Here is a 26,276-nt window from a genome sequence, read left to right on the forward strand (position 1 = left end):
CCCACGGGCCCAGCCGCTCCGCGACACGTGGGATCTTCCCGGACTGGGGCATGAACCCGTGTCCCCTGCATCGGCAGGCGGACTCTCAACCGCTGCGCCACCAGGGAAGCCCCACATGGTGCACTTTTTGCTCTGTGGCCTTGAGTAATTCTGACAGCTCACGGTTGCTAACGTGGTGTTTGTGTTAGACCCGTAAGCGGTGCAGGCCGGCTCCTGGAAGTGCCTGTGAGACCTTACTCGGGTCCCACCCCTCCCCTGGAGGCACATGTAGCTGCGTGTTTCCCCTCCTAACGTCAGAGCAGCTGCTGTCCCCACATCTGAGGCTGGAAGAAGCAGGGCAACTCGATAATGACTCTGGAAGAGACGCCTCCTACCTGAGAAATGCGTGCGTTGGTCCATCTCAAAGGAGAGCGCAGCACCTACGGGGGAAGTTTCTTGCTGGTCCAGCTCAGCAATTGATAATGGTTGTAAACACTAAGATTACTATTTCATATCAGTCTCGAAGTGAAGAATGTTCCTTTGATAAGGAAGGGCCCAGGGCACATGGCTTCATCGGTCCCCACAGCTCAGAGTCGAGCAGAGCCACTTAGATGAGTTGGGATGTGCTGACCTTCCCCGTGAGAACTGCCGAACGGAGCACCTCGATGGCCTGGTTATGAAAGACATTTCACCGAAGACCAGGTGAGATTTTAAACAGAACGAGACGTTCCCTCTGCCTGTTTTCTCATGAGTGCCGAGTGGGCTTCTGCCACTTAGCAGGCCCGTCCTGATGGAGCTCGGCCCCCGGGAGGGAGGGCCAGTCATCTAGCACGGCTCAAGGGGCTGACACGAGGGCAGCGACCCTGGGAAGACCAGCTTGGGAGAAACTGGGAACACCCTTCATTTGAAGCCCCGCCCTGTGTCGGGATTCGGGGCTATATCTGTGTCAGACTCACAGCCCAGATCTGCAGCCAGAGTGACAGGGCCTCCAGGCGAGCTGCACGGTCTGACCTCAGGGAGAGACATCTGCTTGTCCTTGAGGTCAAGTCACAGGCAGCTACGTTTCCTCAGCGGGCTCCTCAGAGCAGGCCTGGAAGGCTCTGTGGGGAGCACCTGGGCATTTGGGTGAGTCCTTAGCCAGCAGGTGGTTGCCCTGCAGCCGGCTCAGTTGAGGCCCTTCGGGGCTTGCACTTCACCGTGTTACGGGCGTGGTGACAGCTCAGGCCGGTGGCGCCCCGAGTTGTCCCTGCGTCGAGCATGTCACCGAGGAGCAGTGGTCGTGCCCCATCAGCTCCCCTGCCTCAGGCCTCTGTTCCTCGTTGGTAGACACAGCCCTTGGTCCCCGCGGCGCCTTCTGGTTCAGGGTCTGTGGTCTTCAGCAGGGAGGAAGCAGCCCAGGCAAAGGAAGGGCTGCCGCGGGCCCGGGTGAGGAGCTGGCCTGTCCCTGCCAGGCCGCGGCTGTAGGACCCCAGCGGGCTCCGTGTTGGCCTCAGAGTTTCAGACCAGTCTGGTGCTCAGTGAACGTCAGCTGTGTGTGTGTGTGTGCGCGCGCGCGGGTCTTTTGCACTCTCAGGCCTCTGCTTACGCGCTAGGCTCTAGGCCTCCTTTGCTTTCACAGAACCCTCGCAGCTTCCTCAGTACCGTGAGGCCGCGGTTCAGAGTCCCTTCCTTTCTTCCTCCTCTCGCTGTGGCTTGGCCGGCACCTTGGGGAGCGGTGGCTTCCTCAGGACATGCTCATGCCTTTGACGAGGAAACTCTAGCCGTTGTCCGTAGTGTGTTTTCGCTCACAGTGACAAAGCACGTGTTTTTCACTTTCTGTTCCTAACTGCCAGGGTCACAGGGATCGGCCTGCGTGCCGGGCTGGAAAGCCCACGGCAGAGGGAAGCTGTACTACCTTCCCCCGTGAGCTCGGCTGCCAGCCGGCTGCAGAACAGAGGACGGCAAAGCACGACCCTGGCCGGAGTGCCTGCGGCCACCGGGAGAAGAATGGGCGGAAGGCGAGGGAGACTCCTGGGGGCTGGAGAAGAGACAGGAGGGAAGCACCCTGCATTGGAGTCCTTGGAAGCGAAAGAAGAATTTGTCGGAAAGCTGTGGAAGGCAGGCGAGCAGAGGGCCCCGGGGCTCAGGCCACCTGCGGGCGCACCCGCCTGTTGGCTCCTCGGCCCAGGAGGTCTTCATCCACACGGGAGGTGTGGTTCCCACGGTGCCCTGCTGTTCCGCTGCCAGCGCCACCCCGTTGGGGGTTGAGGGTCCGCAGCAAGCGCTCGGGAAGGCCTCTGATTGGCGCACCCTCTGTGCGTCCCACTCCCTGGCCCGTCGGCAGTGTCCACGCTTCTCGCTGTGAGCCAGGAGGGCAGCGCCCACTCACAGCTCGCAGGATTGGGAAGGCCCTTTCCTCCGGGGGAGGGTGCACATGGGGACCGCCGCTCGGTAGCTGGGGTGGGGACCTGGAGAGTATCACCTGCTAAGGTGGGGTGTTGTGGATCCTTGGGAAGCTGCGGGCTCTTGGAAGGTAGGATTCCATGAAGGGAGCCCTTCCTAAGCCATGTGATCAAGCACGTGGCTTTTACACGCTTTGGTTTTTGAGAATCTGGGTTTGGGGAGGTAACCGGAGAATAGAACTGTTTTGATGCTTTGAGCTGTTGGAGGACTTCAGTCATGGCCTGTGAAGAAACCATCTACTTCCCCTGCCCTTAGAGTTCTCCTTCTTCCCGGGTGGAGGGAAAGCGTTCGTCTCACGGTCAGCCTTTGCACTGGCCGCTTGTTGGGTAGAAAGATGCTCGGGAAGCCGCCGGGGAGAGGCGACGGCCTCTGCGTTCTTGGGTGAGCACTGAGCAGCGGGTTAGGGGCGCTTCCAAACAAGTCACATGTTTAAGAAGCCACGTTATTGACTTTAGAAAATTTACTGCTGTGAATTCTGCTTGGAGCCAAGATGAGAAAGTGCTGAGAAAAGGGCGCTAAAATGAAAAGCTCCTTTGTCCCTCAGGAGGCCAGAGGTGGGCCTTCGGGCGCTGGGCCTTTCCACTGGCTCTCGGAGCCTGGGTCTCAAGAGTTCGGGCCTCAGCAGGGGGCAGAGGGCGAGGCCCCCAGTGCCCCGCACAGCTCTGCCCGCGCTCCTCCCCGACAAGGCTCACGGGACGAGCGGCTTCTCCACGAGCGTCCTGAGGCCTCCATGTCACTCGTCCACCCCCAGCATCAAGCCGGGGTCAGTACTGAATGGTCACGGCCGCGCTGAGGGGTCTTTTAGGTGCCTGTGTTGTGTGTGAATAATTATTATCTGATAAGTCACAAAATAAACTGCTCATGAGTGGCTTTAATGGCTGTCGTCACGAGGGAGTGTGATTCTGTGGAAACAGCAAGGGCTCTGCAGTCAGAGAGGTTGTCCAGGGGAGGGGACAGTGGAGTGATGTCCAGGACAGTCAGCTGACCTGCAGGGTGACTGCGCTAGAAGACAGCTGGTCCCTTTGTCCCTGCAGCTGAGCAGAGTGTCCCCCACGTGGCAGGTGCTCGGTGCATGTCTGATCCATGTAAACAGACAGCAGTGTAATAACCGATTCCTGGTGCTGCTGGGAGGGGAGAAGCCTGACCCAGAGGGGTGCAGAGCACCTGCCCGGAGCTCCACGCCGTGCCTCGTGCACCGAACTCCAGGCCCCAGGAACCGCCCACGCGTGACTCACAGGGAGAGCCTGGGACTCAAGTGCTGCCATGTGTTCTCAGGTCACACCTGGCCAGAGAGAGGTGCCGTGTGAGACCCTCAATTCAGAGGCCCTGGAGGTGGGACAGGCCAGACCTCACCGGGGTCAAACACGCCCTGCCAAACAAGACCGCCCCCTCCTTTGCCCCCAGAAATGTCCTGGCCTCAGCTCTGATTGAGCCGGGGATGCGGAGAGGGAGGGGGGAGAAGAAGAGCTCTCAAGACGAAGCTGTGGTGAACAGCGTCCCTGGAGCTCGACTCCCCCTGGATGGTCTTGGGACACCCGCAGCCTCTGAGCCTGTGAAGTGAGGGTACCGTGAACACCTTTCCCGTGCGGGTACGAGAGGGGTCACTGAGTGAATTCGAGTTGCACCTGGAACAGCGCCCTGTGTGTGGTGGAGCAGGTGCCTTGAACGTGAGCTGCAGTGTTGTTTTCACCTTCGTGAGTCACAGGAACGCCTTGTGCTCTGTGCTTGGGTTTTTTCCTTCCCTAAGTCCCTATCCTTGAACAAACACTGTCTTCTCATGGCGCGAGTGATTTGCCCCAGGTGACTCAGCATTTGGGAGGCAGAGAGGTGCCGGACTGTGGCCCTTCGTCAAGGGCTGCGTTCTCTCTCCGCAGAGACCACGAACAAAGCCAGGAGACAACCAGTAGATTTGGAAGGAATACAGGAAACCTGGCTCCCACACAAAGGGCTGAAGTGATCACATTTGCAGACGTAGAGAACTTTTACAAAGTGGCACGAAGGAGGTGACGCATTGGAAAATGATGGGCACAGGTTACTGAAAAGTCAGTTTGCAGAAGAACAAGTTCAAAGGGCCAGTAAGTACTTCAAGGTGCTCAGAATCACAAGAAGTTGGTAAACGTCCATTAAGGCGGCAAGGCACCGCTTTACTCACTGGAGGGCAAGGGCTTTGAGTGATGGAAGGCTGCCCACGCTGATGCAGGGTGGGGGGGACCATGGGACGTGGCCATGATGAAGACTGGAGACCCGGCGGAACCAGGACAGGAGGTTGGTCCCAGCATTTTCCCTCCTGGCAACAGACCATGGAAAGAGTGAACGGTCGTCGCTTGAAGAAGCATTGGTGCATGCACACCACGGGGAGCCCTGCACCCCTAGACCGAGTGGCCTTTGACCTGGAGGGGGTTCCATAGGGCCCTGTGGGTGGGGAAGTTGAGATGCAGGAGGTGGGCTGTTACCGGGCACATTTATACCTGTTCATCTGATGTATAGAACTTGCCTCTCGGGTGTGTAAAGAGGTACGTTTTGGGGGTGAGTGTGTGTGTGTGCACATACACCTCCTCCTGTACACCCACCGTAGCCCACGGGTTATGATGATACTTGTGTGTATATATATGATCAGATGTGTGTGTGTGAAAGTTTCACAAAAGGTGGAGCTCACAGCCCTGTGGGAAAGGACAACAAGCAAAGAGCCTGTGAAAACACTGTAAAGGTGTGAGGGCAGGTGTGAGGGCAGGTGTGAGGGCAGGTGTGTGGGCAGGTGTGAGAGCAGGCAGCCAGGGGCCATCCCCGCTCCTTGAGGTAAATGGGAGAGGGAACCCCAGGAGAGGGAGGGAGAGAGCGGCCCAGGTGTGTGCAGGGCCCAGAGGCGGGCAGGTGGGCCGACAGCAGGGTGGCGAGGGGGCCCCCCCGAGCAGTGAGGGGTGCTGGGGCGGAGGACAGCGCTCACACGGCTCTTCCCGTCTCCTGCGTCCGCCCCAAGCTGGGGTCCCGCTCCGTTTCCTCTGGTCCTTGGTTTGCAGCCGAAGCAGAGAAGGGAGGCCTGGCCTTCGAGGTCAGGGACGTTAGCGCTAAAGGAGGGACGGATTTCATGGCTGAATTCCTGAGTTTGGAGAGACTGTCGGGGCCTGGCTGAGCCCTGCAGGCCGGGTGGGCCTTGCCTGGAGGAAGGCGCACTGGGCCGTCTTCAGCGGGAGCCTGCCCCGCTCCGCAGCGTTTTCTGCTCCCCTGAGGACTGGCCCATGTCCTGGCAGCACAGAGACAACTCTGTACCGCTGAAGGGCACTTGGGGTCGGCAGATGGAGGCTTCCTGTCGAAAGGGGCCCGTGTGGGGACCCAGATGATCGCTCCAGCCGGCAGTCCGTGGCCGCTGCTGCTGCTTTCGTTTGTGTTTTATTTTTTTCCTTTGACTTTCAACTTGAACATTTATTTTGCTGAGACTTAATTTATCCTGTCACTTGTAAGGCTCAGTTCTGTCCCCAACTGTGCCCAGCGCAGTTAAATAAATGTTGAAGGAACCTGCTGGAACCTTTGCTGCTGAGACAGGGAAACCGCCAAGCCTGCTGTGAGAAGAGCATCTGGACAGTTCGCTGTAGTTTTCCTTTACTTAGCATCTTGCTGACGATCCTAAGAACGCCCCAAAGGTGCCTTTCATTGAGAGCCAACTTCGGGCGCAGCATTTATGTTCCATCCAGTCCTCAGAATGTTCCAGAGGGGAGGGTCGTGTGCTCCGTTTGCACGTGGATAAGCTGAGGCTCTTGGAGGTGACGAGACCTGCCTGGACTGGCCCTCCGAGGGGACAGAGCGGGCTTCACCCTGGAGCAGCGCAGTGGAGCGCCCTGCTTCGGACACTCAGGCCCGGGTCGTGGTTCTGTCTCTAAATTCGTTAACTTCCTTACCTCTGCATTTCCCATCTGCACAAGTGGAGGTCATAGAAACACCCAGCTCAAGAAAAAGTGAAGAATTTCTGCTCAGCAAAGATGCCATTGAGGAATGGTCGAACTGCAGCTGTGGCAGTGTTGCAGTATACGTAGCTCACAAAGGACTCATTCACAATATATAAAGAGCTCCTGCAAACCAACAGTAAAACTCGGGCAGCCTAATGCAAACGTGGGCAAAAGACAGGAATGAAAAATGGATACGTGGAAACATGCAAATGGCCACTGAGCATCTGAGAAGATGCTCGACAGTCGGGGAAATGACAGAGCAACGTCCTTTCACATTGACTTGAAGGGCCAAAATCCAGAGTAAAAACAACACATTAATCGATAAAGTCCCCCCACCCCTCCCTAGTAACTTCACTTCAGTGTGAGCCGTGACCTACGCGTATTACTGGTTAACAGTCCCAGAGTGTAGTCAAAGCAACGTGGCTTTGGAGAGCGTACCGTGAGCGAGGGTTGTGGCTCGCTCTTCTTTAGTGTGGGTGAGGCTCCCTGCTCAGAGCTTTACCTCATTTTATCACTTAATCCTTACAACCACTCTGCAAGGTAGGTATTATCATTAATATTTTTTCTTCTTTAAAACTCTTTGTGGGACTTCCTTGGTGGCGCAGTGGTTGAGAATCCACCTGCCAATGCAGGGGACACGGGTTCGAGCCCTGGTCCGGGAAGATCCCACATGCTGCGGAGCAACTAAGCCCGTGCACCGCAACTACTGAGCCTGCGCTCTAGATCCTGCGAGCCACAACTACTGAAGCCCGTGCGCCTAGAACCCGTGCTCCACAGCAAGAGAAGCCGCCGCCATGAGAAGCCCACGCACACCGCAAATAAATAAACAAATTTATATGAAAAAAAAAAGCTCTTTGTGTTATGTACTGAAGTTTGCTACCACCCCCCATTCATATGTAATGTTTACATCTGGTTTTGGTATTAGAAAAACGCTGGCCTCATAGAATGAGTTGGGAATTGTTCCCTCTGCTTCTATCCTCTGAAAGAAATTACAGAGAATTGGCACAATTTCTTTTTTTTTAAAAATTAATTAATTTATTTTTGGCTGCATTGGGTCTTCATTGCTGCATGTGGGCTTTCTCTAGTTGTGGCGAGCGGGGGCTCCTGTTCCTTGCGGTGCGCCCTGGCACAGTTTCTGTCTTGAATGTGTGGTAGAATTCACCAGTGAACCCATCTGGGTTTGGTGCTGTCTGGTTTGGAAGGTTATCAATTATTATTTTAATTTCTTTAAAAGAGACAGCCATAACAAGGTTGCCAGTTTCTTCTTGTGTGAGTTTTGGAAGATTGAGTCAAGGAATCAGTCCATTTCATTTCATCTAGGTTGTCACATTGTTTGGCATAGGGTTGTTTTAGTAGTCTTTTGTTATCCTTTTAATGTCCATGGTATCTGTAGTTCTGTTCTTGTCATTTCTGATATTAGTAATTTTTGTCCTCTTTGTCTTTTTCTTAGTTAGCTTGGATAGAGGCTTATCAATTGTATTGATATTTTCAAAGTGCCAACTTTTGGTTTCATTACTTCCCTCTCTTGTTTTTCTGCTTTTAATTTCATTAATTTCTGCTCTAACTTTTATTATTTCTTTCCTCCTGCTTACTTTGGATTTAATTTTCTCTTCTTTGTTTCCCTAAGGTATAGCCTTAGATGACTGATTGTAGATCTTTCTTGTATTCTAACGTATGCTTTCACGGTACTCCACAAACTCTGATGAGTTGTGTTTTCATTTTCATTTAGTGCAAAATATATTTAAACTTCTCTTGAGATTTCTTCTTTGACCCATATGTTATTTAGGAGTAGGTTGTTTAATATCCACATATTTTGAAATTTTCCAGCTATCTTTCTGTTACTGATTTCTAGTTTATTCCATGGTGGGCTGAGGGTAGAAACTGTAAGATTTCTTTTATTTTAAATTTGTTAAGGTGTTTTACAGACCAGCAGGTGATCTATCTTGGTGAATGTCCCAAGCAAGTTTGAGAATAATGTGTCTTCTACTGTTGTTGATGAAGTAATCTATAGATGTCCGTTATAGTGATTGATAGCGTTGTTTTCAGCTATGTCCTTACTAATTTTCTGCCAGCTAGATTCACCCATTTCTGACAGAGGAGTGTTGACATCTCCAGCTGTAATAATGAATTCATCTGTTTCTCCTGGCAGTTCTACAACATTTACCTCATGCATTTTGATGCTCTGTTGTTTGGTGCATACACATTAAAGTTTGTTATATCTTCTTAGAGAATTGACCCCTTTATCATTATGTAATGCCTCTCTTTCTCTCTCCATGTATATATTTATATATGTTTATATTTATGATTTTAAATAAGGACTGGTAGCAAAATATATATGTGTATATATATTTTTTCTTCCAGTCTATGATTTGTGTGGTCGGTAGGCAACTTCCAAGATGGCCCCCAGAAGATCTCTGCCTCCTGGTTTCATGCTTTTGTTTAGTTCCCTTCCCTTGAGAACTTTGTTACTTCCTTCTAATGAGTAGAACATGGCAGAAGTGATGATGTGATTCTTCCAAGAATAGGTTAGTTATGTAAAGGCTGTGGTTTCTCATTTGTTCTCTTTCTTTATCTCTCTCTCCTCTGTCTCCCTCATCATTTTCTCTGAGGTAAGACAGCTTTCCTATTGTCAGGACACTCAGGCACCATATAGAGAGATCCACTTGGCAAGGAAGTGAGTTATCCAGTGAGGACCTGACACCTGTTCCCAGTCACATGAGTGAGATGGGAAGTGGGTCTTTCAGCCGATTGCAGCTGCAGCCAACACTTTGACTGAGTTCAAAGTGTTGCGGCTGAGCTGCTCCCAGATGGGAGACCCTCGGTAACTCTGTGAGATAATATATGTGTTTGTTTTAAGCTACTAAAGTTTGGGGTAATTTGTTGTGCATTAATAGATATCTAGAACAGATTTTGGCTCCTGGAAGTGGGTGCTTCCATAACAAAATGCTAAAATGTAGGAGTGGTTTTAGAACCAGGCATTGAGCTTTGATGAGGTATTTGTGAAAGTCTAGGGTGCCTTGAGGAAGCTATTTATGGAAGCCCCATGGTCTTTGATAAGGGCTTACAGGAACGTGAGGGGCGTTTTCTTGGAAACTGTATAGAAGGGGACACCAGTTTTGTGGTGGCAGAAAGTTTGTTAATGCTATTGCCTGCGTTAATGGGGAAAGTAGGAATTACGGCTAATGAATTGAGATGTCTTGCTAAGGAGATTTCCAAGCAAAGTGTTGGAGGTGCCACCTGTTTTCTTTTTGATCCTTGTGGTAAAATGCAAGAGGATATAGATAAACTAAATTAAATGCTATTAAACAAAAAGGAGCCAGGAATCTGTGGTTTTGAAAATTCTCATTTTCTCCAGATGACAAATGGTGCTTTAATTAAGAGATGAGCTCTGGGCTTCCCTGGTGGCGCAGTGGTTGAGAGTCCGCCTGCCGATGCAGGGGACACGGGTTCGGGCCCTGGTCCGGGATGATCCCACATGCCGTGGAGCGGCTGGGCCCGTGAGCCATGGCCGCTGAGCCTGCGTGTCCGGAGCCTGTGCTCCGCAACGGGAGAGGCCACAGCAGTGAGACGCCCGCGTACCGCAAAAAAAAAAAAAAAAAAAAAAAAAGAGATGAGCTCTAAGAAAAGCTCAAATCCAGGGCACTGCTAGGAAAACGGGGAAAGAAATGAAGCCAAGGGTGTGACCATGAAATCCTTCGTTAAGATCTTAGAAGGATCTAAAGTGGTGCCTCAGCCATAAAAACTCTTTCAGAGAGAACAAGGCTGCACCCCAAGCCACTCACGCGATGGTGCCTCCGCGTGGCACAAGGACATCGTCTGCCAGCAGGATGCCGAAGGATAGAAGGAGTTGCCTCGAGGACCCCCAAGATTTGCAGGACACCTTCCAGGTTCTTAAAAGAGTTAAGTATGCGGAAGCAGCACCCGCTAGCCGTGAGGAGGACGGTGATAAATCAGAACGCGGAGAGGCCTTCCGGTCCCCAGAACTGTGGGTATTGGCAGAAGTCAGGGTGAGAGAGCTACTTAGCTAAAAACATTTTACACCTTTCGTGTAAAAGGAAAGATGGGCCAAATAGCAGAACTGAGAGCCCAGAGGGCAGAGCGAAGGGCCGGAGAGAATGATTCCCAGGCAGTCCAGGCACAATTAAGGAACTTGCAGAATTTCCCAGCTGGATTTGAAACCTGCTGTGGTTCAGTGACACCTTCGTGCTTCCCGTTTCCTTCCTTTGTGTGCAGGAATGTCTGTAGACATTATCTTATTCTTGACCCACCATTGTGTCTTGATGTGCGGGGATGCAAATAACTTCTCTCTTTAGTTCTACAAGTCTACAGATGGAGGAAAACTGTACTCAGTGAGCCACAGTTAAGCAACTACACCTGAGGAGCCTCACCCACACTTGGGCCTAATATAAACGATAAGATCCTAGACTTTGAGCTGATGCAGTAATGGGATGAGATTTGGGGAACCCTGGGATGGAATGAGGAGTGTATTATTCATGCGGGATAGAAATGAGTCAGATGAATAGAATACACAGAAATATGGGATATATTTCTGAGATTAGATTATGAAACAACTCTGGCTTCCACCTTGGGGTTTTTTTCTCCCCATCTCTCTCTCACTCTCTCTCTCTCTCTCTCTCTCTCTCTCTGTTTCTGTCTCTTATTGCTTATTCTGGAGGAAGTCAACTGCAGTGTCATTAGTACTGTCGAAAAGATGCTTTTCTTTTAATGAGCTTGGAAGTAGAACTTTTGAGTCTTGTCCGTGGACACGGGTGATCTTGGGAGTGGATACTCCCCCAGTTGAGCCTTTAGATGACCACAGCCCAGAATGACATTTGATTTCTGCCTCAAGAGAGACCTTGAGCCAGAACAACCCTGCTAAGCTGCTTCCACATTCCTGACCCACAGAAACTGTAAGATGATAAATGTTTTGTTGTTTTGTTTTGTTTGTTTTTGGTTTTTTGAGCCTCTAATTTTGGGGTAATTTATTAATCGGTAATAGATAACAGAGCTATTCTAGTTTCTTTGCATTTCCATGTAAATTCTAGAATTAGCTCATAAATATGTACCCAAAAAAAGAAAATCTGTGAGGATTTTGATTGGGTTTGCATTGACTGAATCTATATATCATATTTGGGTGAATTGATATCTTAACAGTATAGAATATTCCAATTCGTGACCAAAAATTATCTCTCCATTTATTTAGGCTTTCTTTAATTTTAAAATTAGTGTTTATAATTTTGTGCGAATATATCTTGTGCTTATTTTGTTAGATTCACACTGAAGCATTTCATTTCTCTGGCGCTATTGTAAATGGTACTTTTAAAATTTCAATTCCAATTGTTTATTGCTAGTATATAAATATTTTGTATGCCTACTTTGTATCCTGAAATTTTGCTAAGCTTATTTATTTATTTTGCGGTACGCGGGCCTCTCACGGTTGTGGCCTCTCCCGTTGCGGAGCACAGGCTCTGGACGCGCAGGCTCAGCGGCCATGGCTGATGGGCCCAGCCGCTCCGCGGCACGTGGGATCTTCCCGGACTGGGGCACGAACCCGTGTCCCCTGCATCGGCAGGCGGACTCTCAACCACTGCGCCACCAGGGAAGCCCAAGCTTGTTTATTGTTCTAAGAGATATTTTATAGATTCTTTGAAATTTTCTGTATAAACAATCATGAAGTCTTCTTAACTGGCATTATCTACTAAAGTTAAACATGTGACCCAGCAATTTTAGTTTACTTGGTATATTTGCAATATAAATCAGTACTTACAACCATCAAAAGATATGCAAAAGATTGCTCATAGCAGCTTGAGTTATAATAGCTCCCAAGGTGAAACAACTCAAATGGCTATGAACAGTAGAGAGCATAAATAAGTTCTGTATATCTATGTGATAGGATACTAGGCAGCAGTGGGAAAGAATGGAGCCCTGCTACGTGCAACAGCGTGGATGACTTTCACGGGCACTGCAGTGAGACCAATAAGCCAGACAAAAGAGCGTACATTATGTGATTCCATTTTTATAATGTTCAAAAGCAGACAAAAGCAGTTTATGTTATTAGAGATCAGAAGAGTCGTCACCCTCGGAGCAAGGTATTCATTGGAAAGGAACACAAAAAAGCGGGCCTTCTTTGGTTCTGAAAGTGTTTTCAGTCTTGACATGGATGGTAGTTTCACAGGGATTTTCATGAGAATCACTGAGCTGCACACTTAGTATTTGTGCATTACGGATGGGGATGGAGGAGATTGGACGACCTCATACGGAGATAGTGATCTTGGAGGTCACCGAGGGAGGGCAAATGATTACAGAGAGATGAGGGACGAGAACAGCCCCCCAGAGGGCACTAGCCTGAGTGAGAGAGTCCCACCAAAGTGTCTGGGTAGGATGGCCAGGGTCGTTTGGAAAGAACAAGTATCGCCAAAATAACATCAGACACTGAAGGGCAAGCTGGGCCTGACATGTACGACGCTGATACCCGTGATTAACAGAAGCTGGCTGATGTTTCCAGCAAAGACGGAGGGGCCAGACCAGACTGAAATTCTTGGGAGAAGCCACTCTTGACATCCCACTGGCAACTGAAAATAAACTGTAGTCCTTCCTATCCCTGGAACTTAGGAGAAACACCATGCATGGTTGGGTTGTCTGGAGGACGCAAACGCCACATTTGCGCATACGGCTAGCTCCAGTCCACACCCTAAAGAAGGCCATGTTCGAATGGGGGACTAAACAACAGCAGGTTATATCTGAGTCGCAAAAAGCAGCCGCTCTACCGTGCCCTTGGCCCTGATGATCCCCACTCAGTTATGACTCTGGAAGAATCTGTGAGTCACACTTTGCAGACCGGAGCTCATGGCTAAAGCCCGTGAGTGCCGCCCAGTGGCAAACACTGGGATTTTGGACCAGGACGGCTCCAGACCCAGCGGTGATGGTACACACCGTCTGAGAGCCAGTCACCAGTTGCTGTTGGGCATTGAGTGCGAGTGTCCCTGAGACTGAGGACGTAAAATGGTCCTGAAGCCGGGGATACCCATAATGTCTCGGGCGATGTCAGAGAAACACTGCGATACGGAGGGAGTTCCATGATGACCCGGAAATGGACACTCAGGAACACGCTGCCTGGGGGTGGGAGGACCGGTTCCTTGTATTCACGCGCTGGGAGCCTCTTCGCCTATGGCTGGCTTTAGGGCCATATGCAGAGTGGCCAGGTACCGCTGCCGCGCGGACAACTTCCTATGACCATCGCTTGATTGACCAACCGTAAGAGTCTTGGTTCAGGGAGGGAAGCATCCTGTCCCAGCACTCCAGGAGGCTGTAAATGGGTCCTGATGGGAAGAGACACTCCGGACAAGGCTTTGCACACCTGACGGTAGGTGGAAATGCTGAAACACTGTAAAAAGACTGGAAATAAGATACTGTACCGATTTGGACCGCGGAGCTACATTTCTTCAAACCAGGGAACACGCCTTACAGCCCACGGTGTCCAACAGTGGGCAAAGAGACACCGTATCCGGTGGATACATCATGTAGCATTTCATCCTCAGAGTAGTGGTTTGATGGGGAGTTGGAACGGGTCGTCGAAACACTTGTTTAAAGGGTACGTAGCACTGGCTCCCTCTCAGCATGAGGGAGGCCAGGAGAGGGTCCCTACTCAGTAGCCCCCTCCTTTGCTGGGGGAGGGGGAGGGGAGATGCAGTTCTCAACTTTCCTTTTCCTGTGCAGTGGTCCTGGGACCAGGGCTGCCACTGCAGGTACTGGAAGCAGGGAAGGCCCCTCAGCAAGAACCTATAAGGGTGCTTTAAACCTTTAGGCCAGAATTTCCGAGGGAGATGGGGTGAATTGTGCCCCATTGTCTCTGGAAGCATTGGAGCAGGCGGGGAATGCAGTGGTGTGGTCGCTGGTTGAGGAGGCCCATGGACTCTGCCCTTCGGTGCCCCCCCATGTTGGGGGAGCTGGCTGAGGGGGAGGCCCTTGCTGGACTGGCATTGCTGCCAGGATTCTGGAGTAGCACAGGGGCTGAAACTAATGTCCCTTGCAAAGGTGGAAAAGTTTGGACTAAAATCGATGACAAATGGAGAGAAAGAAAGATAATACCTGAGGGCAAAGGAATGCATAAATGTCATCTGCAAGGAGGGAAGTCCAGATAGCCTCCCAAATTGGACACGGGAGACCCCCTGTGACTTTGAGAGAACAAACATTTCTTGGACAGTGCCAACCTAAAAGAAAATGTGAACGAGCAAGACTGATAAGGGAGAAGGCATCTCTCCATTAATAAGGAGTAACTTCCCTCTATCAGCACCATGGACCAACTTAGGTCACACGTCTACCTGAAGCTGAACTCTCTCCAAGGCAACACTGTGAGCTGGTTTTCTGAATTCTGGGTTCTTGTGCATCTGTTGAGGGCAAATGGGTGTAACAACCACGCTTAGTAAACAGGCTTAGACTAGTTAATACTCTCCCAGGAGTTAGGAACAGGTGGTCTTGCCCCAAGTCCCATGGACTCAGTAGGGAAGGGATGGGCCCCCAGACAGACTGGTGCCCAGGACTTCTGTTCATCAGAAGAAATTAGTGAGAGGATGAAGAATGGAGAATATACCAATATACAGAGTGGAGAATATACTTGTAATACAAATAAATTACCAAAAACACCTGAAGTTATGAACACAGAATTCAAATCAATGAAAGAAATACAGTGAGTTCAATTAAAAACAAGTAAAAGACTTAAGTCTTTCACCAGGGGGTAAGAGGATGGGGGGAAGGAGGGGAGGGATGAACTGGGAGACTGGCAGTGACACATACACACTACTATATATAAAATAGGTAACTAATAAGGACCTACTGTGTAGCACAGGGAACTCTACTCAATACTCTGTAATGACCTATATGGGAGAAGAATCTAGAAAAGAGTGGCTACATGTATATGTATAACTGATTCACTTTGCTGTGTACCTGAAACTATCACAACATTGTAAAGCAACTATATTCCAATAAAAATTTTAAAAAAAAACAAGTAAAAGACTTAAGTAGGGGCTTCCCTGGTGGCGCAGTGGTTGAGAGTCTGCCTGCCAATGCAGGGGACACGGGTTCGAGCCCTGGTCTGGGAGGATCCCACGTGCCGCGGAGCAACTAAGCCTGTGTGCCACAGCTACTGAGCCTGCACTCTAGAGCCCGCAAGCCACAACTACTGAGCCCATGTGCCACAACTACTGAAGCCTGCGTACCTAGAGCCCATGCTCTGCAACAAGAGAAGCCACTGCAATGAGAAGCCCGCGCACCACACGGAAGAGTGGCCCCTGCTCACCGCAACTACAGAAAGCCCATGTGCAGCAATGAAGACTTGATGCAGCCAAAGATAAAATAAAATAATAGATAAATAAATTAAAAAAAAAGACTTAGTAGTTGTTTCTGAAGAAAGAGAGCCAGCTGGACGCTAAGTGTATGAGCAGGGGCCCAACTTTACCTGCAGCTGTAGGGAAATGCACGCTGATGTAAGAAGACATCATCCAAGTGGACAAGAACATAAAAATGTGAGCTCGATCCACACTCTTCGTTAGTTGCTTAGCTTCTATTGCGTGGACGTAGTACAATTTGCTTATTAAAGGACATCCGAGTTATTTCCAGCTTTTAACGGTTATGAAAAGAGCTGCTGTAAACATTCGTGCATAGGTTTTTGTGCAAATATACTTAGCTTTATAAGAAACTGCTGAGCTGTTTCCCAGGGTGGCGGTACGACCAGAGTTGCAGCGGCACCAGCAGTGTCCGGGAGTTCCAGTCTCCCTGCATCCTGGCCAGCGGTGAGGTTGTGGCTAATGGAGGTGCACACTTTCTCCTGTGCTTTTGGCCGTCCTTTTATCCTCTTTGATGAAGCGTCTGTCCGCCCATTTTGTAATCGGCCGTCCTTTTTTCATTCCATTGGCTTTCCCGAGAGCAGGAAAGTCACTGGCAAGTTGGGGTATTTCTTTACAAGCATGACAACCTCCCTCTGCATGCTCCTCCCCATGTCCAAGCTCGGTGATTCTCCATCAAGGGCAGCCCCAGACTCACTGGGCAAGGACAGGTCTCTAGGTCACTCCTGTTCTCCAGCCAACACAAAACCATCTTCTGGAAACGTTTGCAAGACGGGCCTGTTTAGCCTGAGACTAACACAATGGTGTGTGTGTGTTGATTACATAGATGGGGGAAAGGTTCTTATGCCAGAAACTCAAATTTCCCTGCCCCTTTGTGAGTAATAACATCCATGAACCCTGAGGTAGGGCAGGGTCCCCACCGAGTCCATCGCCCCGGACCACGCCGCGGTCATGGCACATGCAGCACCCCTGCCCCCAAGCCGGAGTCATACCCCTCCCCAGCTCCAAAGGAAGGGGTAGCGTAGGTCTTGGTAAGGACAGTGCTGTGTGGCTGGAGACTGAGTGGATTGGCGAGGAAGCGCGGTCAGGGGCCAGGACACCTGGACAGGGCACAGGGAGTGTCAGCAGCGAAGCCCAGCGGGGCTGTGCCCCCAGCAGACGTCACGAGCAGGACCAGAAGCCCGGGACGGGAGGGGAGATTCCGCGCTAGTTGGTGATGTGGGCAGTTACATCTCCGTGGAGGGGTGAGTGGACCCTGGAGCCCCGCATCTGTGCACGATGGGGAAATGGCCAACAGCCGTTCTTCCGGCGCCGCCTTTGAACAGGCAGATGTCAGAGTCAGGCCGGCTGCTTCAGGACAGGCCAGGCCACGCTGGGGGCCGCCCGCTCCGGGCCCAGTGGGCAGAGAGGAGCGATGCCCAGCCTGCGGTGGGCTCGGGGAGGCCAGGGACACCCGCGGCTCTCCAGGTAGGTTTCCGTGGGGTCCTGCCCCTCGGTGAAGTGGCCGGTCTGGCTGCCTCTGGACCTCGTCCCTCGGAGGGAAGTGTTTGGGGCGGGGCCGGGGTTGAGAGGTCCCTGATCTCACAAGGTGGGGGCTTCCTCCCCGCGTGCTTCACCCCACTGCACCCCGCATCTCCAGCATCCTCCCCCCTGAGCTCTGAAGTTCTCCACCGAGGGGCACTCTTGCCACCGCCCACTTCGTCCTCCCCCCAGGAGACTCCTCCCACTCTAGGAACATGCGGGAACCCCTGCCGAAGGTCTGCTTGTCCCTGCCCGCCACCCCAAGCTACTTACAGGATGCTCTCCATCTCTCTCCCCAACACATGCCTGCCTGCCCGGGCCCCCTCCCGTTCCCTCCTGTCCTCACAAGGAGTCTGCTGAAACGGGACATGGAGGGACGTTTCCAGACAGGAACACTCTTTGTGTCTATTCGCCGTTTGCTGCAAAGCCAGAGCGGGTGTTGGTGGGAGAGGGGGGCGCAGGCTGGTGCTGTCTCCACTTTGCTCACGTCCCTTGTCGGGGTGCCCTGAGTCTCAGTGCAAGGGACCCCCGATCTGGGGGAGAGCTACCCCCACCGCCGCCCCTCCGGCCCCGCATCCTCCCCCCCGGCCCCCCCTCCCCCCCCCCCTGCCCTGCGTCCTCCCCTCCGGCCCCCACATCCTCCCCTCCTGCCCTGCATCCTCCCCTCTGCTCACCCGCCTCCTCCCCTCCGGCCCCGCATCCTCCCCTCCTGCCCCGCATTCTACCCTCTGGCCCCCATATCCTCCCCTCCTGCCCCGCATCCTCCCCTCCGGCCCCCACATCCTCCCCTCCTGCCCTGCATCCTCCCCTCTGCTCACCCGCATCCTCCCCTCCTGCCCTGCCTCCTCCCCTCTGGCCCCTGCATCCTCCCCTCTGCTCACCCGGCTCCGACCCCCTTCCACTGTCTCCCTCAATCCCACTGTGTCTGGCCCTCATGTAAACTTCCACTGATCCCCTCTCTGATGAGGCTGGAAATGACCACACATTTCCCTCATAACTGGGAACTTTGAGAGCAACAAGAAATGCAGAGGAACCTAAGAGTCACTTCCTTGAAACACTCTGCTCCGGCCCAGCAGACTAAGGGCTGCTGCGCATCTCAGCGTGAAAGCCAGTGGCTTCCCCATGGCCCACGAGGTTCTGCTGACGTCCCCCCTTCCTTGGTGACAGAGCCCCCAACCACTGCTCTGTGTCACTCTGCTCCAGCCAGGCTGTGTCCTTGCCGCCCTCCACGCACCCAGAGGTGCCCCGGTGTCCCCCCCTCCCCCTGTAGCCCCCTGGCCAATCCTCACCCCGTAGGGACTTTGCCCCTGGGTCGGTGTCGCCTTCTCACTGATACTTGCTCCCCACGGCCCTAACCCGGACCCGCCTTCCGGTCTCACTCTCCACCTCCGTACATCCTAAGCAGCTTATCTGCGTGTTATGAGTGGTGTTTACTGTCCTGTCTGCTTCCCTGCCCTCCCTAGAACTTACATTTCATGGAGGCAGAAGTTTCCGACCGTTTTCTCTCCCCATCGACCCCAAGTACCTTGAAACCATCACTTCCCAATAGTGGGCGCTCAGTATCAGATGGATGGATAAGTAGGGGCCCCTCCCCTGCTTCCTCCGTGAGGTCTGAACATTGCGACCCTACTCACTGGGTCTCTACATGGTGGTCCCTCAGATCCAACACGTCCCAAAACAAGGTCTTCCTCCTCCTTTCTCTCACAAGTGTGCACCTCCCTTCTGCACCCAAATCCTGAGCTCTCCCTTTGGGGGCATCTCATAGCAGCGCTGGGAGCCCAGGGAGCCCTCGGGAGGAGATCACAGCTGAGACCTGACGGACGCCCAAGTTCCGCTGGTGACGGGGCGGCAGGGCTACCTGAGGTCAGCAAGGGGCTCTCAGGGACTGAACGTGATTCCTCGGGCAGGACGGGGACAGACAGGAGCGAGGGGGCAGCAGAGGGCTTTGCTCAGGAGAGCGGCGTTTGGACGGATGCGGCTGGGAGAGGGATCTGCGTGCAGTTCTCTGCCCCGCGCAGGGTGGACCAGATGGAGTCAGGGACTGTGGAGGAGGACCAGTCAGAGTTTTGGTTACGATCATTCCGGTGCGGTGATGGAGCCCGAATTCGCGGTGGCTGGAGGAAGCCCACGAGGGTGGCGGCAAGGGAGCCTGCTGGAGAGACGTGAGGCTGTGGGAGGGGTGGGACCGGCCTTGTCTTAGCCGCGGGGGTAAGGAGAGCCGAAGCTTGGTGTCCGCCCGGGCAGCGGGGTAGATGGTGGTGCCCTGGTCCGAGATGAACACGAGGAGGGCGTGGACTCCAGGGCCCGTGGAGGCCTCCTGTCATCGGCTGGACGCACGGGTGGGATCTGCAGACAGACAGGGCGGTGCGGGCGTCATCTGGTGGAGACTGGAGGTGGGTGGCTTTGCTGAGTGTGGACAGTGAGAGCAGAAGGCTGGGGCCACAGCACCAAATGCGGAGGCGAGGCGAGTGGAGACGGAACGAAACATCCCCCAGAAATTAGGGAAGGGCTGGTTACTGGCATCTGGGGGGCCACCGGTCCGCGGCGTGTGGGGACAGAAGCCAGGTGGCTGCGGGCCGAGGGGGCAGGAACCCAGACCATGGCTGCCCATGAGCATTGATGGACGAGAGGGGTCCAGGCGTGACAGAGATGCCAAGTCGGGGGGACGTCTGGGGACTCAGCGGAGACAGGGGCAAACAGGAGAGCCCGGAGGAGAGAGGGCGGGAAGCATGTGCCCAAGGAGACTGGTTGCGGGGCGTGAGCAGAGCTGCAGGGGTGGCTCGGCTCTGAGGCAGGAGCCCCGCACCCCACAGCTGGAGCCAGACCACAAAGGAGCTGCAGGTGCTGCCCGCTGAGAGGGCCATTCTCGCCCTGCCCAAGGGTCCAGCCCTTCCAGGTGCACGGGGACATGGAAGCTGCCCCAGCCCTTCCAACTGTTCAGGAGAAGCAAGAAATCTGTGCTTCTGTGTGGAATGTGCTGATTTTCCAAAACGATGATCAAAGTGAGGGTGTAGGGCTTCCCTGGTGGCGTAGTGGTTGAGAGTCCGCCTGCCGATGCAGGGGACGCGGGTTCGTGCCCTGGTCCGGGAAGATCCCACATGCCGCGGAGCGGCTGGGCCTGTGAGCCACGGCCACTGGGCCTGCGCGTCCGGAGCCTGTGCTCTGCAACGGGAGAGGCCACAGCGGTGAGAGGCCCGCGTACTGTAAAAAAAAAAAAAAAAAAAAGTGAGGGGTGTAAAGAGTTTTCTGTTATAAAACGTGTAGGATAAAAAGGGTCGTAATAACTCAATGGTGTCTGGGAGGGACCTGCAGCGTTGCTCAGGCTTCATTTAAATTCTCCCTCTGCCCCGCCATGAAACCTGCCCCCCAGGTATTCTTAAAATGTTGCTCATCTAAATCTTTCACTTATTCTCTAACAACCAAAGCTCAAAGGAAACCGAGGAGCAGGCAGGCCCCTGGCGAGTCGATTATGCCTCCACGCTTGCCGGCCATGCTCTCTGCTCCACTGGTGTCCGTGGACAAGGAGGCTGGGACTGCTGGGCTGCAAGTACTGATGCTTTATCCAGCGGAGGTTTGCTTTCTGATGTAACATACAGAGAAAAGAGTCATTTCGTTTTTTAACAAATATTTAACCTACGACCTTGGCATCACTTATTAAGCAATCCACGCTTTCCTCACTAATTATATCCCATGAGCTCTGGTTTAGGACTTTCTACACTGTTTCCACACTGGCCCATTGACTAAATGGCAGTACTCATTATTTTTAACATTTATTTTACTAAACTATCAGTTCCATTTTATTGTATTTTCTTATCTCCAAAATAGCAAGTCCACTTCATTAATCCTCTCCTTTCTTTTTCATGAATTTTATTTGCTATTCCCATCTGTTCATACTTGCAGATGATTTTAAGAATTATTTCATTCTGTTCTTTTAAATTAATTTATTTGTTTTTATTTTTGGCTGTGTTGGGTCTTCTTGCTGTGCACGGCTTTCTCTAGTCGCGGTGAGCGGGAGCTACTCTGTTGTGGTGCACGGGCTTCTCATTGCGGTGGCTTCTCTTGTTGCAGAGCGCGGGCTCCAGGCGCACGGGCTCAGTAGTTGTGGCACGCGGGCTCAGTAGTTGTAGCTTGCTGGCTCTAGAGCGCAGGCTCAGTAGTTGTGGTGCACGGGCTTAGTTGCTCTGCGGCATGTGGGATCTTCCCGGACCAGGGCTCGAACCCGTGTCCCCTGCATTGGCAGGCGGATTCTTATCCACTGTGCCACCAGGGAAGCCCTTCATTCTGTTTTAAGAAAAATAAAATTTGGTGAGATTTCAACTATAATCGAATTAAATTTTAAAATCCATTTGGAAATATTGATAGCTTTACCATATATTTTTCTCATCAAGGAACGTCTTTGTTATTAATTGCTGGATATAGGAAGACAGTTATAATATCAGTTTTGAAATCCCTTAATTATAATAAGGTTCTGGATTTTCTAAGTTAAAAGCCATGTTATTGGATAGGGAGGCTGGGAGGGAGACGCAAGAGGGAGGGGATATGGGGATATATGTATATGTATAGCTGATTCCCTTCGTTACACAGGAGAAACTAACACACCATTGTAAAGCAGTTATACTCCAGTAAAGATGTTAAAAAAATAAAATAAATAAAAGCCATGTTATCTGGAAATAATGGTAATTTTGTCTACTTTCTCCTTTCTGTAGTAGGTAGCAGAGGGCAGTGTTGTTGTGTAGTGGTGGTTAAGAAGAAGACTCATCTTCATCCTGATCTCAGTGGGACGGGAGTGATGCTGGTGTCAACCACAGGGATGTTACAGGCTGTTGGTTAAGAGATTATTATTATTTTTTTTACCTGATGTCATGATTTATCAGAAGCCATTGCTAAAAGAATCTACAACAAATGGTACTGAGATTTTTTTGGTTTTAAATTTTTATTGGAGTCTAGTTGATTTACAAGGTTGTGTTAGTTTCAGGTGTACAGCAAAGTGATTCAGATAAATATATATATAATGTGTATATATATCTATTCTTTTTCATTCTTTTCCATTAGAGGTTATTACAAGATATTGAGTAGAGTTCCCTGTGCTATACAGTAAGTCCTTGTTGTTTGCCTATTTTATATATAGTAGTGTGTATCTGTTAATCCCAAACTCCTAATTTATCACCCCCCTTTCCGCATTTGTAACCATAAGTTTGTTTTCTATGTTGAGTCAGAGATTATTTATATATGAAAATAAACCCCTTATTTGGGGATGACAAATGTATAACAAGTTTGGAATGGTTTTTAATCTAAGCCTTTCCACAGCAGCTGGGCTCCCGTGTGATCATTTTGGTCACTTTGCCAGCCTGGCAGCCTCCCTGCACTCCGAGCGGCGGCACGCTGGCTTGTCTGCAGCGTGTGCCCTCCTCATGTGCTGCTGGGTGCTACTTGCTGGCTTTTTATCTGATTTTTGTAACTATAGTAAAAAAAAAAAAAGAAAATTGGCATAGAGTTCTCCTTTTGTGCAAAGGAATTTGCCACTTTGTGAAATGAATTGGGAGGAAATTCCCATGCCCTGTGACAGTTTACAAAACATGAGGAAGCTCTGCTCCTGGTATAAAGGGAAGATTCGTGCTGCTGAAGCATCTGAGGCCACTGGCTTTCTCTGAAGCACCCCGAACAATTCTTGTGTTTATATTGTCGTGATGTTGAGGTTTCTGTCTTCACTTGTCAGTGCTCTCGGAAAGTGGTGACTTTGAGGCTCTAACACTGACCATTGCATGACCGACTGCCTTTAGGAATCGCCTAGGCTCTTGGTGTGTCATTTTCCTCATCTGTAAAATGAAGCTATAAAAAGAACCACTGGGCTTCCCTGGTGGCGCAGTGGCTGAGAGTCCGCCGGCCGATGCAGGGGACACGGGTTCGTGCCCCGGTCCGGGAGGATCTCACGTGCCGCGGAGCGGCTGGGCCCGTGAGCCATGGCCGCTGAGCCTGCGCGTCCGGAGCCTGTGCTCCGCAACGGGAGAGGCCACAGCAGTGAGAGGCCCGCGTACCGCAAAAAAAAAAAAAAAAAAAAAAAAGAACCACTGCGTAAATCTTTGCCTTTTCTTCTGGCCAATACTGTTTATTTTGTGAACTTTCATTTTATAGCCTGTTAGAATAGTGTCAGGGGGCAACCAGAAACTCTAACTGTCCATCTTAACAATTCCAAATTTCTAGCCCACACCCAAATGGGTTGACTTTTTTCTCTTGTTGACATCCCTCGGGAAGAGCCGCAGCCTTGGCGTTTGAGGACCCGGTGTGCACTGGTGCTGCCACGACCTTGCGTAAGTCGTTGAACTGTCCACTGTGAGCCTCAGATTTTCATCTGAAGAATGTGAGCCTTGTTCTCCCAGGGCCGTGGTGAGGATTACAGGGGGGGTTTATGTGGATACGTCTGACACTTGATAAGGGCTAGGTGCTCCTTTATGGCATTGAGGCTGGCTCTGGGGGACCCACCTGCAGGATGGAGAGAGCGTGCTGGCGCGGCCACCGGACTGCTCTGGAAACACTGCATGTAGGAGCCCTGTTTTCATGCCCCCTTCACTCCCCCATCACCCCGTCACGTGCTGGACAGGTGGCCTCTCCCTCAGCGACAGGTCCCTCGAGAATGTTCTGGACTCCTCCCCTCTGCCGCCCAGCCACCCTCTGCCTTCTGTTTTCTCTCCTCCAGAATCGTGTTGACACCTCCCCTTGCTGATACTCCCTCCAGATCTTTTTGATGTTATGGGGTTTTATCTTTTTCTTCCTTTACCATATTTTAAGGGGGCCTTGACATGGTGCAAAGACAGACACGTGACCACTCTCCCCTCTTGGCCTGGGAGGCTGCTTCTGCTCCTGCAGACCCCCAGCCCTGTGGAGGGACCGCATGGGTCTGGGGTCTGGTTAAGCTGGCTGCCACACACCCCAGCATCCCATGAGCCCTCCTGGTGTCCCTTCCTCTTGTACAGTTGTCTCTGAAACCAGGTGAAAGGCCAAGCACCTACTAGTGTAGATGACCCTGTGGCGAAGGGCTGTGCGTCCTTACTGTTGTTAGATTCCTTGGGAAAGTCTGGGCTATAAGAGCAATTAGATGCTTTCAAGATTGCCTGGGGGAGAAAAAGGGCAGCGTGTTCTGGAGGCCCACGGGTCACCAGGAGACCTAGAGCTGCCATGTTCAGTGGTAAAAGCTTAACTTGGAGACACTTTCTGCTCTCCTGCTGCTCCAGGAGCCAGCTGTCCCCTCCTTGGGCCAAAATTCACCCCCAGGCTGAGCTGTGCTTTCTTCCCCAGCTGTCCTCGGCCCTCATCTGGCACGAAGCTGGTTTGCAGCCCTGGGCTCCCCACACGGAAGGATGAGGGGAGAACGTGACTGAGGTCGGCACCTTCATGCTGGTGGGCTTCCTCACGGCCCCGGCTGCCTCCCTCTTCGTGCTGGTGGAGAACCTGGCCGTCATCCTCACCATCTGGGGCAGCTCCTCCCTCCACAGGCCCATGCACTACTTTCCGGGCATCCTGTCGTCCCTGGAGATCTGGTACGTTTCTGACACCATCCCTAAGATGCTGGACGGCTTCCTCATGCAGCGGGGACGCATCTCCTTCGTTGGCTGCATGACTCAGCTCTACGTCTTCAGCTTCCTGGTGTGCACCGGGCGTGTGCTCCTGGCCTCCATGGCCTGCGACGGCTACCAAGCCATCATAACCATGGGGCTGTGCGTCCAGCTGGTGGCCTTCGCCTTCGTGAGTGGCTTCACCATCTCTGTGATCAAGGTCTCCTCTATCTCCAGCACCATGTTCTGTGGCTCCAATGTCCTGAAGCACATCTTCTGTGACATCTCCCCCATCCCCAAGCTGGCCTGCATGGACTTCTCGACCACCGAGCTGGTCGGCTTCGTCCTGACCTTCAGCATCCTGGTGTTCCCGCTCGTGGCCACCATGCTTTCCTATGGACACATCACCCTAGCCGTCCCGCGCGTCCCCTCGGCCACGGCCGTCGGCGAGCCTTCTCCACCCGCGCCTCCCACACGGTCACCACCTTCTACATGGCCTTGATATTCATGTACGTCTGGCCCCAGGCCATGGATTCCCGGAGCTCCAACAAGCTCATCTCTGCTGTTTACACTGTCCTCCCCCCAGTCATCAACCCCTTGATCTACTGTCTGAGGAACAAAGAATTCAAGGATGCTCTGAAAAAGGCTCTGGACTTAGGTCAACTTTCACAGTAGCACAGTTAAATGTCCTGTAGTCTAATCTGTGGTGATAATAAAAACAACACCTTATAGGACACTTTACTTTCTTTAATAGTGACAATTTATGTAATTAATTAGTTTATTTCTGGCTGTGCCACGCAGCTTGCAGGATGTTAGTTCCCCCACCAGGAATCGAACCCGCACCCTCAGCAGTGAAAGTGCAGAGTCCTAACCACTGGACCACTAGGGAATTCCCACCTTAGGTTTTTTTTTTTTTTTGTGGTACGTGGCCACTTGCAGAGCACAGGCTCCGGACGCGCAGGCTCAGCGGCCATGGCTCGCGGGCCCAGCCGCTCCGCGGCACGTGGGATCTTCCCGGACCGGGGCACGAACCCGCGTCCCCTGCATCGGCAGGCGGACTCTCAACCACTGCGCCACCAGGGAAGCCCCCACCTTAGGTTTTTTAAAGTAAATTTTAAAATGAAATTTAGCAAACCTACAGAACTGTGAATAAATAATAAATAATAAAAAGTCTTCATCCGGATTTGGTTTCACAAAAGAACCACACTTATGTCACCAGCACCCAGATCAAGAGTCAGAAGCTACCCTCACGGCCCGTCCCCAAGATTTCCACTATCCAGACTTCTAACACCAGATACTACTTTTTGACGTTTTTATGAATAAAACCATGAAGGATGATTTTACGTTTGACTTCTTGCATTCATTATGATGTTTGAGTGAATCCTCAATGTTTCTGCATGTAGCAATAATACATGCATCTAATGTGTAATATCCCACAGTACAAATACATCACAACACGTTTATGCATTTTACTGTTGGGGATAGAATTATGGGTACTGCCT

The 26,276-nt window shown here is 51.8% G+C and overlaps 1 protein-coding gene across 1 annotated transcript; it reads left to right on the forward strand.

Annotated features, from left to right (window-relative positions):
- Positions 1-19: 19 nt before the first annotated feature.
- LOC113625810 (olfactory receptor 6B2-like) lies at positions 20-25,640 on the forward strand. Its single transcript, XM_027116774.1, is given in 4 exon segments — positions 20-681; positions 8,724-8,887; positions 23,477-25,208; positions 25,211-25,640. Coding segments are annotated over 2 exon segments (834 nt in total). The 5' UTR covers positions 20-681; positions 8,724-8,887; positions 23,477-24,613; the 3' UTR covers positions 25,450-25,640.
- Positions 25,641-26,276: the final 636 nt, after the last annotated feature.

This window comes from Aethalodelphis obliquidens, unplaced genomic scaffold, assembly GCF_003676395.1.
Source record: "Aethalodelphis obliquidens isolate GAN/ISIS:26980383/991018 unplaced genomic scaffold, ASM367639v1 scaffold2, whole genome shotgun sequence".
NCBI classification, from domain to species: domain Eukaryota; kingdom Metazoa; phylum Chordata; class Mammalia; order Artiodactyla; family Delphinidae; genus Aethalodelphis; species Aethalodelphis obliquidens.